The 20696-nt window shown below is 26.5% G+C and overlaps 3 protein-coding genes across 7 annotated transcripts in view; 1 reads left to right on the top strand and 2 right to left on the bottom strand.

Moving 5' to 3' along the window:
- Window positions 1-666: 666 nt before the first annotated feature.
- LOC122850308 (endonuclease III-like protein 1) lies at window positions 667-1595 on the top strand (the record flags this gene model as incomplete). The annotated part of the gene is made up of 2 exons (XM_044149468.1): window positions 667-1095; window positions 1203-1595. Coding segments are annotated over 2 exons (822 nt in total), but the record flags the coding sequence as incomplete, so codon positions are not given.
- Window positions 1528-4862, bottom strand: LOC122850252 (hyaluronan mediated motility receptor-like). 4 transcript variants are annotated; one of them, XM_044149377.1, is made up of 6 exons: window positions 4768-4859; window positions 4076-4235; window positions 3475-3769; window positions 2172-3374; window positions 1865-2071; window positions 1528-1776 (listed from the first exon to the last, which is right to left on the bottom strand). In XM_044149377.1, the coding sequence occupies exons 2-6, from the start codon at window positions 4213-4215 to the stop codon at window positions 1693-1695; spliced, it is 1929 nt and encodes a 642-aa protein (XP_044005312.1). In that variant the 5' UTR covers window positions 4216-4235; window positions 4768-4859; the 3' UTR covers window positions 1528-1692. The 4 variants fall into 4 exon arrangements, with proteins under 4 accessions (XP_044005312.1, XP_044005314.1, XP_044005315.1 ...); XM_044149378.1 differs by having other exon boundaries at window positions 1694-1776; window positions 1873-2071; window positions 4768-4862; XM_044149379.1 differs by lacking the exon at window positions 4768-4859 and having other exon boundaries at window positions 1585-1776; window positions 4032-4105.
- A 4490-nt stretch (window positions 4863-9352) lies between these two features.
- Window positions 9353-20696, bottom strand: part of LOC122850238 (SAM and SH3 domain-containing protein 1-like) — a 76823-nt gene continuing 65479 nt past the window's right edge. Inside the window, exons 6-15 of one of the 2 annotated variants that reach the window (XM_044149353.1) lie at window positions 15585-15746; window positions 15447-15503; window positions 13885-13951; window positions 13500-13668; window positions 13193-13421; window positions 11485-11565; window positions 10874-11209; window positions 10569-10781; window positions 10322-10472; window positions 9353-10258 (exon numbers count right to left, since the gene is read on the bottom strand). In XM_044149353.1, coding sequence (XP_044005288.1) covers window positions 9429-10258; window positions 10322-10472; window positions 10569-10781; window positions 10874-11209; window positions 11485-11565; window positions 13193-13421; window positions 13500-13668; window positions 13885-13951; window positions 15447-15503; window positions 15585-15746 — 2295 coding nt within the window. In that variant the 3' untranslated portion in view covers window positions 9353-9428. The remainder of the gene's footprint in view (window positions 10259-10321; window positions 10473-10568; window positions 10782-10873; window positions 11210-11484; window positions 11566-13192; window positions 13422-13499; window positions 13669-13884; window positions 13952-15446; window positions 15504-15584; window positions 15747-20696) is intronic. The other variant, XM_044149354.1, reaches the window with a different exon arrangement.

Below are 20696 nucleotides of genomic sequence, written 5' to 3'. Positions count from 1 at the left end.
TTTACATAATTAATCATAAAGCATAAAAATGTATTTACTCATTTTAATTATTATTAATATTAATATAATATTATTAAAATGCCAAAATATGTATTAAATAATGACACTTATTATTATTTATGCATTCCCTCGTTTTTCGCTTGGTTTTTTTTTTCAGTTGGGCATTTATTTCAAACTTTAGCAATACGAGAATGCGCCATCAAGCGGACATAATATTAACTTATTTATTTATTTATTTATTTATTTATTAATTTTCATAATTATAATTAGGGTATATTTTATTAATTTGTCATTATAATTATTATTAAAATTAATTTTTCACCTAATATAATTATGGAAAATTAATAGTAGCGTTATCTTTCAGTCGATTGATAATTTTATAGATGCGAGTGTGTGTGATTATCGTGTGTATGTGTGGTGTTTATATACCTATAAAAATAATAAAAACAAATAAAAAATATAAATATAAACAAATCAGCATGAGATTTATTATTAAATAAACAAAAGGTGTTGAAAATTTTGAATAAAAAATAATATACCTATAAATAAATAATAATAATGAGTAAACGATTAAAATTAGATAAATTAAAATTATTATCAAATAGTTTAATTGATAAAAAAAAACAAAAAACAACAACAACAAGCAATGAAAATAAAAATGAAAATGAAGTTGTTTCAAAATTTTTTGTTGCTGAAATTCTTGAACCAAAAAAAAAAACAACTTTGCAAAAACCAATTAAAATAAAATACGATGAAGATATTGTTGATGATGATGATGATGATGATAAAACAACAGACAATAAATGGGAGCCAAATAATTGGAAAGAAACATATGAATTAATAAAAGAAATGAGAAAAAATAATACAGCACCTGTTGATGAAATGGGATGTGATAAATGCTCAGAAAAAGATGCATCACCAGAAATTTATCGTTATCAATGTTTATTAGCATTAATGTTGAGTAGTCAGACAAAAGATCAAGTAACACATGCTGCAATGGAACGTTTAAAAAATCATGGCTGTAAACCTGATATTATTGTATCAACTCCTGATGATGATCTTGGAAAATTAATATATCCAGTTGGATTTTGGAAAGTAAGCAAATTAATTATTTATTTATTTATTTATTTATTTATTATACCTATACACTATGTTAATTAATAATTAATTATTATATTTCATTTTTTTATTATTAAAAATAGCGTAAAGTACAGTATATTAAAAAAACAAGTGAAATATTAATTCGTGATTACCAAAGTGATATACCAAGTACGATTGAGGATCTATGCAAATTACCAGGTGTTGGTCCAAAAATGGGACATATTTGTATGCAAATAGCATGGAATAAAACTTCTGGTATTGGTGTTGATACACATGTTCACAGAATTTGTAATAGATTGGCTTGGCTTAAAAATGAAACTAAAACACCAGAAGATACAAGAAAGCAATTGGAATCATGGCTACCTAAAAAACTTTGGAGTGAAATTAATCATTTACTTGTTGGATTTGGACAAGAAATTTGTTTACCTCGAGGTCCAAAGTGTAAAGAATGTTTAAATAATAAAATTTGTCCTTTTCCCCGTGCAAATAAATAATCATTGATAATTAACTTGTAACATTTTATTTTTTTTTTATTTTTTTGTATAACATAAGCATATACATGTTAATTATGAAAGTACATAAATATGTTGATTAATCACTTGGTTGACAAAATCCTCGGCCATGCCATTGACCTGGCATCTTGTATGATCCACATACATTACAAAATATATCAATCTAAATCATAATAATAATAATAATATAAATGTAATTATGTAAATATTAATTAATTATAAATAAAAAAAAAAAAAACAATTAATACTACCGGAATACCATCACGATCAGTTGCAACTTGTTGATAATTTTGTCCATTTAATTTTTGCAATAGCTCTTGTTTATAAGCATTTGATTTTGCCAATTCTGCAGTAAGTTTCTCACGATCTTGTAGTAAAAATTTACGTGCTTTTGTTTCGTCTTCAAAATCACATTTGTAACACTCAACTTGTGCTCGAAGTGATTGTATCTCATCAACCTAGAATAGTAATAGTAATAATAATGATTATTAGTTTTTTTTTTTTTTTTTTTCTTTCAATTATTAAATAAAGCAAAATAAAATAAAATAAACAAAATACTTGGCTTTGAATTTTTTGCTCTTTCATTTGAATATTTAATTTGAGACTTGAAATTTCAGCTTGTAAATGATCTTGACGTTTCTCAAGAATTTTAGCATTATCTTGAAGAATTTTCATTTCAACTTCATACAATTGACTTTGTAAATCAATTGATGCTTTTTCACCTTCTAGACTCTCTTTGTTTAATTCAAATAATTGTTTTTCTGCAACAAATATTTTTTTTTCTTCTTCAAATTGACATTTAGCTTGATGAATATTAATTTTATCTCTCTCTAAATCATTTGATTGTTGACGAATTTTTGATATTATTTGTTCCTCAATTAATTTTGATTTTTCATCACCAAGTATATTTAATTCATCCAAAACTACATTATAATCAGATAATATTTTTTTAAATTGATTATGAATATTAATAAATATTTGACGATCTTTTATATTTTTTAATTGTTCATTAATTAATTGACTTCGAGAGTCTTGTAATATTTTTAGTGTTGATTGCATTTTTTCATCGAGTGTTGATCTCCTAATGGCATCACAATATTCCAATGAGTCTATCGCTTGTTTTAATGAATTTTGTATGTCAACATATCTTGATGTTTGTATGGCATATGATTTACCAAGACTATCAATCATTTTTTGATAATTATTTAAATTACTTATGTATCGTTGATAGTGTTCAGTGTCTGTTAAATTTTCATGATTTATTTCAAGTGGTGGATCTGTTAATAATTTATCAGACAATATTGCTAATTGTTTTTTTAATGATTCATTGATTTCTTGAAGATAGTGAATGTCTCTTTGATAACTTTTATTTTTTAATTCATCATCATCATCATCATCATATTTAATACTTTCAATTGGTAAAGATATATTTACTGATTCACTACTAATCATACTTGTTTTTTCTTCAAGTGATGATTCACATTTTGGTGGATCAATTTTTAAAATTTTTATTCGTAAATCAGCATTTTCATTTTTTAATAATTCAATGATATTACGATTTTCGGTAAATTTTTTTTTGTGATTTTCAGTGAGACTTTTCAACTCATCTTGCCAACTAACAAGTGTATTAAATTGTTGTTTCATTTTGACATTATTTTGTAAAAGTGTTTCTTTTAATTTTAAATTTTCTTGCATTAATTCAGTAACTTTATTTTCAATTTCCAAATGAGTCATTGTTGACAATAAAGATGATGGACAATCCTAAATGATGAAAAAAAAGTTAATTAATTAATTAATAAAGAAATTTTTTTTTTTTTTTTTGAATATAATAAGTAAATTTTGAAAAAAACAAGCAACTTACAATAGCCATACTTTTTTGTTGAATTTTTTGATAATCAGCCAATGATGCAGCTTCATATTCCATTGAACTTTTTCCCAATACAACAAAGGATGATGATGATGATGTTTCTTGATCATCACAATTTACATTACTACTACTTAAATATGATGGTGACATGTGATCCATTGAAAATGCTGGTTCACCAAGACGAAATTTTGGCATTCCATTGTTTAATGATTCAATAGTACCAAGGCTTTCAAATATTCCAGATGACAACGTTGCTGTTGATGCCTCAGTTGCTGATGCCATGATAATTCTGGTAAATTAAATAATTAAATGAATAAATAAATAATATTGTCCAATTATAAAAACAATAACAAAATTATTAAATTATATTTAACGCATTGATGATACCTATTAATTAATTTTATTGATTGTCACGTTGCTTTTAAAATAATTTTAAGGACAAGGTGAATTTAATAGGCTTAGTTAAATTTTAGCTACAATTTTGTCTTGGTTTTTTTATACTTTAAGCACTAAATTTATATTTAAATTGTTATAACTAATAAGCTACTTACATATTTATATTTTTTTTTTTATAATAAAATTAAACGTCACTCACAATTTCACGATTCGTTCGATTAATATCACAATAATAATTGTGCCATCAGCTGGTTGTCTTTTCTCTCTCTTTTTCATTGATCCATCTTTGTTGTTATGTCGTAGCAAAGTAGCCATTTTCAAAAACTCTCTCATTCTCATAAAAACCGCGAAATTTTAAACTGAAATATTGAAAATTAATTTTAAGAGTTAAGAAAAAAAAGAAAAAAAAGAAAATAATAATAAGAATTTTATGTAAAATATCTATATGGATATAGATCTTGTTGTAGGTATATTTAAATATATTGTATACTTTTTTTTTGCTATATACAAAACTTTTGTAAGAAAGATTGGCCAAGTATAAACTCCTAAACCTGATTTATTGCCTGATAAACCCTTTTCTCGCAAGCTACCGTCTGAATCTATCCAACTTTTTTTATTTTTTATTTATTTATTTTTCTCATATTATCTAAAGACTCGTCGCTTACTTGGTTACTTGGGTGCTTGCAAAAGTATCATGAATTTTGCTGTTTTTTTTTTTTAAATTTTTTTTACAGTCACATGTCCAACATCCAACTTATCTATATATATATATGTGTACGATAATTTTTTTTTCTACTGAATAAATATAAAGTTGTTGGATGTATGTGTGGATGATTTTAATGTAAAAAAAATAAAAATAATAAAAAGAGATAAATTTATGTGGATGCTTACATGGACAAATCGAATAAAATACTCCCAGGAAGATCATTTAAACCTTTTTCAAGATTTCTCCTTTGGTGGGTTTTGTAGTACCAATTCCCAAGGGCCAGCTACCAATCCCAGCAATATACTTGTACTTTTATCCAACCCCAATATATCTCTATAGCTATACAAATACGATCAGCAATACCTTGGTTTTGCAATAACGTTCTTTCTGTAAACGTATTATGTATTGAATATTGCTAAAATATATATTTATATGCTGTATATGAAATATAACAATGAATGAGCCTATTTGATGAGAGAAGTAATCATTTATTTATTTATGTCGCCGGTGTTGAATGTTGATAGTCAACATTTTGAATGACATGTATTTTGAGGAAATAGAATTGGGCGTGGTATTGAAATTTGATAATATTTCAATCAACGAATGAAATTATCATTTTATTTATTTATAATAAGATTTATGATTTTTTCATTGTGTTTATAATTATTTTTATTTTTTATTAATTAAATGTAATTGCAATATATGCAAGTGTCAATGAATACTTGAATATTTTTTTTAACCCTCCGTAATTATATAATTTGTGTTTACTTTTGTAGTACACAGTGGATTGTCCTCGAGACGTCGACGATGCTATACGATTGACACCGTCTCAAGTACACACTACTATTTACTGCTCACTCACTCTCCCAGTATGTCTCACTTGAATAATGTCTATAAGACAAGAAAAAAATAATAAAATAAAACATAAATATCCAATAAATAATATGTGGTCATTTATTGTAAAAAATAAAACACAAAATAATCCAACATGAAGCTGAGAAGTGACCGCAATTTTTCCGGATTTTCTTACAGTGATAAAAAAAAAAAAAAGCAAACCAATCTCTTTTACCAAAGTATATAAGTCCTTTTTAGTCTTTCTATATCTTAATACACGATATTGTCTTTCTGCAGTTACTGCTGCGGGATATTGGATAATAATGACAAATTTATTTTTTTATTTTTTTCCATGTCAACTGGCCAATAGATAATATTTTATCATCAAATGGACCATTCAAGGTAATATACACAAATTGATTCCTTTGATATAGCAAACTTGGCTAAATAATATTACATTGACGAGTACTGCAGCATATAAGAGAAATCCTCTCAAGTCTATACAGTATTATTCAGTTAAATTGAAGGATGATATATACTATTTTTTTTTTCTAAATATATTTGCTCAAATAAATTGCAAATAATAATAATAATAATAATAATAATCATAGAAATAAAATTTTATTCAATTTAATGAAAAATTTAATTGGTTGTCATTGTGCGTGCAACTAATTGAAGTTTTATATTTTATCGATGTATTTGAAAAATAAAAAATAAAAAAATTACGATAGATTGAATATTTCTGATTCTTTGACATTAGTCTATCACTCAAATTTTTTTTTTCATCCATGGATGATTGGACGTGCGCGCATTCATGTATATATGTATATCGAAATAATAAAAAATAAAATTAACACATATACATGCATACATATAGAGCTAATATTTTTACATTTTGATAAATTAATAATGAAAAAAAATATGAAAGGATAATATTAAAATCAAGTATTGAATATAAACTTGAGTAAATATTTAAATAAAAAAAAAAATAATTGCACGTAACCATCTGCAGGTGAAGTAATGCAAACGATCATATCATGAATGGACTAGCTCAACAAAATAATAAATACGTGCATTAATCGATTAACGATTTTGTAGAAACTCAATCAATTATATGGATTTCGAGTAAAAAAGTCAACTCGAGAGAATCTCTGTATATTTTCTTAAATCAATACATAATTAGTCACAATGTTTATTCAATTAACCGTAAATAAATATATAGCTATAAAATAAAAATAGAAATTTCAATTAAAGTTAAAGCCAAGAGATAATAAATTAAACAAAAATATAATGGAATGCTGCAAAGCAAATGATATGATGCCGATGATGATATACATTTTGAAATATGCAAGAAGATGCCCGTATCGTCATTATGAAAATCTTTCTATTATTGTACCACTATATTATATAATGCTTAACGAGAAACTGTATGCAAAGTAAATACAATTCTCTTTTGTCGTTTGGTTATTTTAATTGAGCATGAATTTAACCCTCGCATGTATATATATCACATATATAATTTGCATGCAGGCAGAATATACTATTTCACATATATATAGTTTAAACAATATTTAATTATTGATTTATTGAATTAATTCAATTGAATATATATTAATAAATTTGGTTGTATGTAGATAAAGATAAATATAATCAAGATATAGAGAGAACTTGTTGGTGTTTCTTGTTAATCTTTCAATTCGTTTAAGAAAATTAAAAAAGAAAAAAAAAAAAAAATAAACTCATTAATGTTTTTCCTTGAAAATACGAGTAGAATAAATTCCACCATCATCATCGTTATCGTCGTCGTCTTTGCTGCAATTAACGGATAAATTATTATTATCTCATCTTTTTTGTATTTTATTTATTTTAAATTTAATTATTTTATTACGAAAAAAATTAAATTAATAAAAATAGATAATAATAATATACAAATTGAAATTGGTTATCAAGCAGATTGGTATTTAAACTGTTATAGGTATATATATGTATCCATCATCAGAATAATTATACATATTATATAATGTTAGAAAATTCAAACGACGAGACAACTTTCAATTTTCATCAAAAAACGTATATATATTATATATATGAGAAAACCACAAGCTGACGCATATCCTCCTGACGTTGATGTCGAATTAAAATACGCGCAGCAGATGTGATCCCTTTTCTATACCACTGGAATTTATTTTTTACTGCAAGCACATTAAAATAAAAAAAAAGGAAATAATAAATAATAAAAATTATAGTATTAATAATAAATTAATTAAATTAAAATATATTAAAAAAGAGGTGTTGGCTGTTAACAATTGTGCTAATTAGACTCGGATTTCTTGGCTTTTGAAAAGCAACTTGATATCCGCCAAAGAAAGAATCCTCAAGTTCTAAATGCTTCTGAGTTGTATAGATATAATTAACAAACCAATTACCAACATTAAATTTATCATCAATTTGCATTCATCATCATATACATTATGTTGTGGTTGATTTTATTAAATCAAATTAATTTACAATCAGCCAAGACAAACAATTTCATATTATTAATATTTTATATTCTTTGATTTTTTCTAGTTTTTCTTTTTCAATTCTCATTTAATTTTATTTACATTTTTTTTTTTTTCAAATTCAATGCGGGTTACAGTTTTTTATTTTTTAAAATAAAATTAATAAGACATAAACATAAATATGTTTACGAAACACTTTCACATGCTATTTTATCATTAGTATTATTATTATATTATTATTACATATTGATATTATTTTATCAAGTCAAGTTATTATTTTTATAAACTCGTCATTGGTTAACATTTTAATTTTCTATAATTAAGTAGTTGTTTGCTTGTTAATCAAAGCCCATATTTAATATCAATTGGGGAAATAAATAAAACAAAAAAGTAAAGAGTTAAATATTTTTTGATTTATAAATTTATTGCCATTATTGGATGATTATCAAGCATTTCTGCAACCCTGAATTTTATCATAATATATATACTTATCCATTGAATTATTTATTTTTATATTTATATATTTATATATATGCAAATTAATAAAAAATGATAATTTCAAAAAATAATATTTACAAAATTATAAATCATTATCAAAAGGTCATTTATTTATTTATTTATTTATTTATTTATTTGTTTATTTGTTTATACAAAAATTCACATGATATTTTTATTTATTTTTTTCATTTTTCATATGTCTACTAATAATTAATTAAGTAATATAATTTAATTTGATTTAAATTAAATTAACGTATATGATAATCTAGTCTTGAGTTTTGGCTTTAGATTAATTACAAAACACGCTTTTATTGATTTTTCTAAATTATTTACATACTTGGCTTGATGATAAATAATAATTCATCATAATGACAGTGAGATTGTCGATCGTCTATCTCTAGTTGGCGATCTTTATTTATTTATTTATTTATTTATTTATTCAATTTATTATATTATTTTTTTAATATTCAAGTCTCTGAAAAATTATCAAAATTATATACAAATAAATAAATAACAAGATATGTGAAATTATTGTTTCTTTTGAAATAAAAAAAAGACAAAAAAAAAAAACATATATATTTGAGCGAGACTTATTGGCAGTTTGACATAACATTAAATTTTGAAAATAACTAGTATTATTGTTGTTATAAATAATGAATATATAAAAAAATGTATTTGTACATGTAATTTAAACTTAATAATTATAAAATTTTGAATGTTTTAGTTATACATATTATAACGGATCTATAGATATCACAAGTAAAACTCACAACTTCACTCTTTACTCCTCAATCGGGGACATGTCGCTCCACGACATTTCAAATATTAATCCTCCACATATAGCTCTCCTTTATTTTCTCTATAAACCCACTGTCTGGCAGTCAAATATTATTGATTGATTTTTTTTTTTTTTTTTTTTTGATTATTTATCATATTATTTAAAATGAAAAGAAAAAAAAAAAAAACAAAATAGCATCAATTTTCTTTGATATTTTATATAATAATATAGTAAATTATATTTGTCCTTTTGTTGAATTGTGTGATGAACAATTTGGTGAACCTCGTGTAAAATTATTAAAATTTTTATTTGGTGAATCAACTGATCCAGCACTAGTTGAACAAATAGCTTTGTCTCTTGATAGTGGTACTGAACTTATACTTGAAGAACTAACACCTGAATCACTTGATTTTTCACTTAAACAACCACCACGTTGTTGTGAAAGACAATTAATTGTACCACTACCATTACCAATAATATTATTATTATCACAGCCAATTCCAAGATCGCTGCTACCACCACCAACACCACCATACTTTGATATTGCAAGTTTACTATTTGTTAAATTAACAATTTCATCTGTACTACCATTTCCACCACTACTACAACCAATAACAACATTATCACAAAAATTACGTCTTTTAGCAATAAATCTAACATTATTTGTTGGTGTTGTTCGTATTTGTGGTGATTTATCAAATTGTCCTTGATCCTTTGGTACAACAACACCAGTCATAGGAATATTTAAGTTTATTTGAACATCTTTAGTTTCATTTAAAATACCATTATTTATATTATCTATATTATTACTACTACTACCACCACCACCAACAATTGATGATAATGCCGAATCAAGATTATTTTCACGTGTTTTTAAATTATCTATTGTTTCTGGACTTATTGTACGTCTTGTTGAATTTTTATGTGCATCATAACAGCCAGAATCACGTGGAAATTGACGTCTACTAAATGGTGATGAGTGACCTGATGTTTGGCCAGATGTCAATGCTAAACGATTCATTTCATCACCCTCTGAACTAGATGCCAAATCACCCTCACTTCCAGCTAATAATAATAATAATAATAAATAAACAATAATAATAAATTTTATTATTAATTAAAACTTACATTGCAAGTCATGCAATAATTGCACAGCTGTTAGTATTTTAGCTCGATGTTCCGGTTGATGAATACGTAGATAGTCAAGGTCTGCTGGTTCAAGTTCTCTAAATAGTTCTAGATCCTCATAACCATTTAATACAAATACTGGTATATGCTCCTATAATAATAATAATAATAATAATAAAATAAATATAAATAAATAAAGTTAAAAAAAAAAAAGGCAAATGTAAATTAAATGATATTGCTTTGGTACCTGAAGATTCATTCTTTGCAAGAGCTCTTGAACAGAGCCTGGTTTTTGTCTATATCTTTGTCCCCACTTGGCTCTTTCTGGCTCACCACGACGTTGCACTCGTTCATTCAATATCTCAACATTTATAAATTTAAAGTGGCCAATACGATTGTGCAGTACGCCTTTCCACAATCCACTTGTATTCATTTGAACAACATCGATAACTTCACCTTTCTACAATTTTTTTATTTTTATTTTTATAATAATTAAAAATAAAATAAAAAAAATATATTTTATATAAAAATTATTATTATTATTATTATTACCTTAAATTTTAAAGCTTCTTTGTCATAAGGACTTGGTGTATAATCAACAAGTGCTCTTGCTCGACAAAGAACAGGACCAATTGGACTAACTGGTTCTCTTTCTTCACATGATATTGAGCTATGATTACTTCCAGCTCGAACTAAAGCTTGTGTACTTGAACCACTTCCACTGGGTAAACTTTCAATACTGCTTGCACTGCATGGAAATGCCTCAGATGAAGCTCTATCTTGTCGTAATCTTGTTATTTTTCTTTGTACATCATGCCTCAAATTTCTGGCTCTACTTGCAATACCAGATCTTGCATCACCACTGTCAAGTAAAGCACTGGCTTCTGACTAAAATTTATATAACCACATAAGTAATAAATAAATAAATTAATTATTGAAATAATTAAGAAAAAAAAGCATTATATTATAATGTTATTTAAAAAAAAATGAAAAATAATTGATTGTTATTGTTGATTGAAATTATTATTATCATTAGCTACAGCTATTTCATGCTACAATATAAAACGACAAACGAAAAACACCACAGAAATCGATGAATAATAAAACGTTGACACTCAAAATATGTATATGAACGTCAGTCATTGCGACGCAGAACAATTTACCTCTGCCGAGTGTTGAATTTCTAATTCCTCTTGGTCCTCATAGTCACTGCTTTGACTTGGTGATAGTCCCTCTTCACCACTCTAGAGCAGCAACCAACCATCAAAGCAATTGTGACCATCAAATATAATTTAATTTTATTAGTATTTTTTTATTTTTTAAATTTTTTAAATTCATGCAAAAATCATTATTAAAAATATATATTTATATAATTAAAACAATGCAGCAGATAAAATCTGAATAATATAGCTAGAGGTGATGATTCAATTATTAACAGCTAATAAAATAAAAAAAATTAAATTATATTTAAATACATACAATAACAACAACAACAACAACAACAACAACAACAACAACAACAACAACAACAACAACAACTGATATAATTATATAATTATGATGTTAATTGCAAAGACTAAACAAATGAGCAAAATAAATAAAATAAAATAAAACAACTAAATAGATAATTGATAGAATAAATAAATTCATCTATAGGTATAGTTAGTCAAGAAATACGAACATATGCGAAAAAGTAGGATCGTCGTGGAATTGTATACGACGACGATGGGGCCGCGAACTGGATCATACGTTGATTGGAAGAGGGTTGTAATGATGGTAATGATGGTGGTGGTGGTGGTGGTGGTGACAACGAGTGATCGTAATGGTTGCTATTGTTGTGGTATTGGTAGCTGTCGTCGTCGTCGTCGTCGTCGTTGTTATCGTCGTCATTGTTGTTGTTGTTGTTGTTACGATAACGATAATGAAGATGTTGGTGTTGGTTAAACTCGTGGTATGCACCTTGACCAAGACTTGTTGTTAACTCCTCGTTGCTACTTGGTGTATTTGCACCCATCAACATACTCGACAGTCTCGGTCTTCTTACGGTCTTCTGTACTTGCAAATATTACGTCAATTGTCATATACACACACACGCACACACACCATAATATTTTTTTGTTTGCCTTTTATTGATTGATTGATTGATTGACAATTAATAATAATAATAATAATTAAATTTTCTTTTTGTTCTTTGAAAGCCACAATAAAGTTATACTCAGTGCCAAGTGCAGATGAAAAATAAAAGTGTCTTGTGTATATAAAAAATAAATATTTATTAAATTTAAAAGTATAAAAAGCTTGGGATATTCTGAATAAAATTCTAAAATTCTCATATCGATGCTGCTGCTGCTGCTGCATATATATATATTTTCTAGTATAAAATGAAATGAGGAGAGGAAATAGAATTCTAGAAGGTTAAAAAAATTTTCATTGGGATCCAGATGGTTGAAACGTTCTTGTTTTGTTTTTTTTTTCCAACACAAGTTCTATAGAATATGTAGCCATTGCATAATGCCATACGTATATACCTATATGAAGGGACTAGTCTACTCGTATTCGAACAACAAAATTGGCAATGTTCCACGTCGATGAATGGATTATTCGCGCCAAAGTGTCACAGGGATGCTTCATCATTCAATTGCTTTTTAATATTATTTTATTTTTTGTTTTATTCATTAATTATTAATTGCATCCTTGGCACTGGTTTTATAAATACAATTAACAACACAATATTCCATCAACTACTAAATTATATATACTCATTACTCTCTCCTCCATCCACGAAAAAGAATAAACGACCAAGAAATAATAGAAAAACAAGAAATAGCTTAGAGTATACAGGTCAAATGGATATTTAAAAAATACAATTACCTGAACATCACTGCTTGCATAGTCACCACTTTCTCGGGAAGCTCTAGAATGTGTTAGAGGTATTATTGTTGGAGGATTATTGTGTCCTTGTGGAACAATGAGTCCTCGCATTGTTGACATTGGTATTTTTCGTGAACGATCACGAGGCAAACTAATATCACCAGCTGTTCGTAATGATATTATACCTTCACCACGATTTTCTGGTCTCAAATTTAATGTAAAACATACTCTGAAATGCATATATATTTATTATTTAAATTGTTGTTTAATTATTTTTAAATATAAATACTTTTATTTATTTATTTACCTTCCATTTTGAATAGTAGCAGTTGGTACTGGTCCACCAGTTGCTCCCATAAGAAAATCTTCTGGATCAGATTCATAAGGTGGTTCGTCATACCAGTGTTGTCCACCAGGTCCAGGCATAAGTCCACTTGCTCCACATCTTGCATCTTCATCGTACATATAAGTGTCATCTATATTTAAATTTTAAAATAATTATTTATTGATTTTATTTTTCAAATAACAAGATTAAAAAAGACTATATACTGCAACTTTTATAGAGCTTCTTTCTTTAGACAGTTTTTTTTTTTTCTTTTTACAGGTGTTATTGTGTTAACAAAGAAGAAAAAAAAAAAAATAATCATGATATAATTTTATAGTTGTAAATTTAAAATAAAATTAATAATAACCTCCAGGGAGCTGACCTCGTCCATCCCTTCCAAGCTGCATGAGACCCTGTCTGATGTCTCGAAGTATCTGCAAGAGAAAAAATAAAAATAAAAATAAAAAAAGGGTCAAGTTGAGCTAAGCTAGAATTGATGCACAATTTAAAATCGATGATTCAGAGAAAAGTTGCTGTAATCTCAAGAGTGGCTCAAGTAGCAGAGATCGTATATTTTATTTTATTTTTTTATTTCGTATATCGAAAAAAAAAAAAAAAAAAAAAAAAAAAAATGTAGTCTATATAATCGGTTCGATTGTGGTATCCCAAGTGTCTCATACCATAATATACTCGTCTTTTTCCTTTCTTTTTTTACTTGAAAATTGCAAACATATTTTATTTTTCGAAGAATATATGGATATATAGAAAAAAAAAAAGATGTGCAGGTTTGAAATAATAATAATAATAATTATAATATCAAAGTCAAGGCAATTTGTATTTGTATAAAATGATATTTACATGTACAGGTGTAGGTAGATGCCAGAGTGTGGTTGTACTTTGAAACCACATGAAATATTTAATACAAAATTCTAATAAAATGAGATAAGAAAATATATATAGACCAAATGAAAACAATAAAAGTGTTTCAGTGGAGCTGGAGTTAGATACTCGAGGGAATCGTAAATTCGCGACTGGAATGTGACACTAAAACTTTTACGAGAATGCCAACCTTTATTTCCATATTGCTTGCAGTATCAAAAACCCACTACACTTTTTATATTATTATTATTTGTTTTTATATATTATACAGTAGTTTTTATTGGTAATTTCATATATATACAAATCTTTTTTTATTTAAAGTAATATTATATTTTTTGACAATAGTTTTTTTTATTTTTGATGATTATGATTTGGCAAAAAAGTTTTTCCAAAGTCTCGTGGTTATTTATTTCATCAATAAAAAATCCAAGCGGGAATAAAATAAAATAAAACAATACGAAAAAAAGTAAGCTTGGACTTTTGGGTCAAGTTGTGTGCCTGATAGTTTTACGTGATAAAAGAGAATATCTGCTATAGCAAAGAAAAACTTTTGGAAATACATTTTAAAAGCGATATGGTCTTTTGGCTGTTGAGTTTTAAAAGTTGGCAATCTTTTTTTTTTGGGTTGAGGTCAAGTCTGGCAGGTAAGCCTCAGGATATAGAATTGAGATTATAAAAAATTCCAAAATATTATATTAACTTGCATGCTAATATAATCTTTATATTTATTTAAATTATTTTATATCTGTTGCCATTAATAGAGAGTTTGCGTGCAACAATATCAATGTCTAGGATGATTTCCTTACACATTGCAGTTTATATATTGTATACATGTGACTTTTAATTTTGCATTTATTTTAACGAGTTAGTTTGACATTAATTTATGTATAAGATATATGTACTGATGTACATTACTCCATCGCTTCAACAAAATAATATACCTAGAGCATTGACGTGCAATAATTAGTATTTTAATTGGAAAAAAAAAAAATCAACAGTCTCAATTATCATTGTTATTTAATATTAAATAAAAAAATTAATAAAACAAACCTCTTCATGTTCTTTGTGAAAGCGTTCTTTTTTTCTCAGAGCATCCTGCACTTTTAACTGTAAATAATATAAAATATAAAATATGTATAATTATTATTAATAATTAATATATTGCAAATATGGAATTTATTAACTAACCCTGTGAATTGTTTCTTCAAAACTATTTGGCTGGCTACCATTCATTTGTAAATATCTTAGTCTGTCATAATCACGTGGATCAACCATTGATCGTAATATTGTGTGTCCCATTTCTGGACCCAAACCAAGTCCACTTTGCAGCACACTATCTGGTGTGTCAACCTATTTATTTCATCAAAAAATTAATCAATTATACATTTTAATGTAATTTTTATATAATAAATTAAAATTATATATTGCTTGTTTATACAGTATAGAGAGAGAGAGAGAGAGAGAGAGTTGTTGCTTTGGTTAAATAATTAAGTTTGAGGGCTCAAGTTGGTAATTTAGGGTGATTAATTCAAGACAAAGCATTGGCCAAAGCATCCTCAAATGGGAGGAGTTAATTTTCACATTATCATCATCATCATCAAAAGACAGTGAAAAATTGTATACAAAAATCCAGATATAATATATTTATTAATAATTAAATATTTATTTATCGACAATGAAAATAAAATGATAATATATGTATACATGGGGTCTCGGTTATTGTTTGCCAGCAACTCTTGTTGACTTTTAATTTATAAATATATTTACTATTTACCCTCAGTTATACAAGCAATCTTTAACTTTTAATATTTTTTCTTTCTTCAATAGTTGTTGTATATATTATTATTCATCATTTATACATGTACGAGTATTTGTTTTGAATGAATGCATATGTGTTAACTTGTTGCTTGTACAATTTGTAACATCTGCACTAGGCCACTAGAGAGACAATGTATGGTATCGAGAGCACTTGTAGATATTTCATGCAAATTCCAATTGGGTCTTCTTGTAACTGTAGTGTCTCTTCTCTAAATATAAATAAACTCGTTGTTATGTATGATTTACCAAATAACTAAATAACTAAATAAATAAATAAATAAAATGTAGCTTATTCGAGTAGAATGCCATTTCGATTATATGACTATTATATGTATATGTATAGCCAACTGTAAATTACAAACCAACTTTGGAGACTTGAAACTTTTGCGACTAATTACAAAAGGATATCATATTCTACTTTCCAAAGCATGTACATGATTCACGAGTTGGCTTATTAATTAATAATTAACGAAATGATAAATTAATCATTTAATTAACTTTTTTCTTTTTTTTTTTTCTTCCAAATGAAAAGCGATTTAATTAAATGATATTATATGTATACAAATGTATACAGTATTAATTCAATCGTTTTTATTTTATTATTTATTAATTATTGTTATTGGAAAATATAGACTATCAAGTAGTATGTAAATACATATACATGTATATGTACTTGCTAATCAAATAAAACCAGTTTTTAGAATTTAATAAATAATTATATAATGTATAATGACATAAAATATATACCTATTTTATTTATGCCTCATTGCATGCAAATTGAATTGCTACGAAAATTATAATTTCAATTTAAATTTAAATTAATTTAAGTGAAAACATCAACAATTATTATATATATATACATAATAATACCCTTTTAATGCATTTATTTAATACAAGTGAGTGTAGATGATAATGTACACGTTGTAGCAAGAAGATAGTTGTTTAATTTTCAAACTTGAATATATATATATATATAAGAGGTGTCTTAAAAGTTGGAATATAATTTTACAAAACACACCAAAAGATAGAGAGAGAGAAAGAGAAATGTCATTCTGTATAGATGAGAGTTTTGAAAATTGCTTGAACCATTTGGCTGGAAGAATAAAATCTTCAACTATATATACTGGTGACTCGCAGCAATGAACTTGCAATGTATTATTATAGTTTGTATTTGTATATAAATATATATTGAAAAAATAAAAAAAAAAAAAAAATGTTAATGTCAATGTGTGATAAAACTTAATAATTTAAATTTTATCCATGTTGTAAATATTTCATATTAAAAACAGAGTGTGTAAATTATGTTGAACAAATTAATAGTCCATTTCATATAGTCAACAAAAGATATTATTTTGAATTAAAGTGTGACGGCAATGATAAAAGCTTATACTCATTACAATATATCCACAAATAAAGTGTACATACATAGGCATATTATATACAGTTAAGATAATAATCATAATAATAAATAAGTAATATACAAATATATAGGCTTATAAAATATCGATTCAGATTACTGCTACTGCTTGCATTACCAAAAACAACAACAACAATTACTATACACTGTATACGCATGTATATGTATAACGGAAAATATAGTAATTATTGTGGCCTCGGGAGTCAGGATTATTGTACACTCCCTTGCCTCTGGCCTCTTCTTGAACCTCCTCTTACATATACATTGCATTACATTACATTGCAATCATTACCAGGTGTGCCTTTTTGATATCATGTTATGTAATATGCAGATTTGTTGGTATCTATAGATATTATAGTATTTTTATGGTCAAACGATCAATTGCATAAAACCACCGTGCGAATAAAATTAAATCTAGAAATACATATATACATATGTATATTTATGTGGTTTCTCTATTGTACAATAAACTAGATATTTTTTCATCATCATCATCATTACTGCAGCTACTATCAAATTTAATTAAATGAAATTTAAAAGTTTCGTCTCAACTAACTAGCCATTGTTAAACTTCAAAGCTATCTTGATTCTCGAGAAGAAGCCCACATTTATCAATTACCGCTAGCTACTAGCTAAAATACAGTATACAATATAAAGCCTCTTTAAAAAAATAAAAATACATTTTCATTATTTTTAAATGTTTATTTTGGACCAATGCTGCATGAACAATTTAACTGTACTTTATAAAAAAAATCAAAAGTATTTTTTATTTCAAAGAATATTCAAAGAAGAAGCGAGATTATGTGTATGCGAGCTCTTTTTTTTTTTTTTTTCTTCTTCATATTAATGTTTTAAAAGTTGAAAGACACAGTAGTATACATCAAGCTTTTGTCAGACACAGTCTAAATATTTTTTATTTGTCATATGTAATGCGAATACAGTAAGTGCAACAGTACACTATATATTTCCTTGTTTTATACTTGTAGAAAGAAAAAAAAAAAAAGACTTGAAAATGTCTTTGAGTTGAAGTTTCAATATAATAATGATAATAATAATAATAATATAATGTGGTGGAAAAATAAAAAAAATAAAGATAGACGTGCATCAATGAATATGAAACAGTCATTAACACGACAATGTACATATATGGAATCACTTAAACTTCAAAATGTCTGTAATACAAATATACGAGCACATGTATGATTTATAGATTAAATTATAATTCATTGTGCAACAGTAGTCCAACAACAGGCCAAGTCAATTGAATTGGCAAAATGCTTTCTCTCTCTCTCTTTCATATTGCAATACAGAAATTAATGCATATAGTATGTCTGTGTGTGTGTGGATTAAATTTTCTTGATATGATCAAAAAGCAGTTGTTGCTGGCACGAATGGAAAGTATATACTGATAAATGATAATACAATATATATTGCAGTCTCAAATATACAACTATATTATCATTTTATTTTAAACGTCAATAAATTCATGTGGTCATTTTTATTTTTATACTCTCAGAGTACCACTTAAATTTCATCAGATGAATATATTTTTTCATTATTATTATTTTACAAGTTTTTTTAAATTGAGACTAGAGAGAATTATTTTATGTTTTTAGGTAAAAGCTTTAAATGCCCAAAAGAAAATGTAAATTGAAGGCGTCGATGTTTAAGATTTATGGTGGCGTAATATAAGGTAAATTTCAAGCAAGCAAGCAAGTAAGCTATTTTTACAGTGGGTGGTTCAGATGGTATTGGCTAAACTGCCCCATAAGTTTTTCGCCCTGCAGCTGCAGCACGATACAAGCTTGGTATGTAAAGCAGTTGATGTTTTTTTTTTTTTCTCTCAAGTCCACGTGTAAAAAGCTCCTTGGTAGTAGTTGTTGGAATCGGCTTTATACCATAAGATTTGCCGCAATACTTCAATGCCACACTTTGTCTTAACATTTTATTACCTTCTTTTCTTTGCTTTTTATTTATTTTTTCTAAAACTAGAAATATATACATTTTCATTCAAATAAGACTGTAATACGTTTTGCCTGGTGTACATATATACTTGAATACTACCAACAGCACATTCTCTACTTTGGCGAATTTAAAATATATATATATGAAAAAAAAAAAAAAAAGCACAAGGGTTAAAAGTCGAGTGTATTTCACGCCTTACTTCAAACTCACGAATACTAACATTATACATAAAAATGCGAAAAACAATATATATATATATAAAAAAAAAAGAAATATTCTCTTGACATTAGCATATAAAGCGAGCAGTACGTCTTGTTAAACTCGAAAAAGATTTCTTTTCTCCTTTCCATCACATCTATACATTTGCTTATTTTATTTTATATTTTTTTCTCCGTGTAAATTATTATCTATGTTTACAAAAAAATAAATATAATGGAGATAAAATAAGCATAAATTTATGTCCGAGTAAACTGCAAAAGACACCTTGCTCGTACAAAAGTTGATTTATTATGTAGACTTGTATATGTTTATTGAGAAAAAAAAGACAATTATTATTTAACTTGACATATCAAGATGATGATCAAAAGTCAGCTGTCAGCTGTATATGATCAATATGAGCATTTGGTGCTTTGCCAAACTAACCGACTCATCAGATGATCCTTTACGAATGAGGTGGTGCTGATGGTAAAAGTGGCTGACTGGTTGAACAGTTGCACTCTCGTCATATATATCATCAGTATATACCTTTTACTACTACTACTATAATATATATATCAAGGTATCTTTTGGTCTTTTGCCGCAGTGTGTATAGTGTATATAGTGTATATTACCACGGGCTCTCACATCAAGCCCGTCAATCTAGTTGAGTCGAGTCCAGTCTATACATGTATTCTTCTATAGCATGTTACTCTTCTCATCTCATTCCTCTCTCGATCTCGCTGATGTACAAACCGCGATGTTCAGCCAGCGTAATTCGTTTTTAGCTCGCAACATCAGCAACAGCAGCTTCACTATACGTATATAAGCTTGGCTATATTTGATAATAATTTGATTCTACTTTGTGCTGACCACTACCATTCACCCACCAACTAAAGCTCTTT

The sequence above is a fragment of the Aphidius gifuensis genome, linkage group LG2 (assembly GCF_014905175.1).
Source record: "Aphidius gifuensis isolate YNYX2018 linkage group LG2, ASM1490517v1, whole genome shotgun sequence".
NCBI lineage: Eukaryota > Metazoa > Arthropoda > Insecta > Hymenoptera > Braconidae > Aphidius > Aphidius gifuensis.
The sequence above is the reverse complement of the archived record's forward strand: the minus strand, read 5'-3'. Positions and strand labels throughout refer to the sequence as shown.

Bases quoted from the DNA above. Each gene is read 5' to 3' on its own strand.
- LOC122850252 (XM_044149377.1), bottom strand. From the start codon at position 4,215: ATGAGAATGAGAGAGTTTTTGAAAATGGCTACTTTGCTACGACATAAC. The intron at 3,770-4,075 runs GTGAGTGACGTT...TTAATTTACCAG, and splicing joins ATCGAACGAATCGTGAAATT to AATTATCATGGCATCAGCAA. The intron at 2,072-2,171 runs GTATTTTGTTTA...TTACTATTCTAG, and splicing joins AGCAAAAAATTCAAAGCCAA to GTTGATGAGATACAATCACT.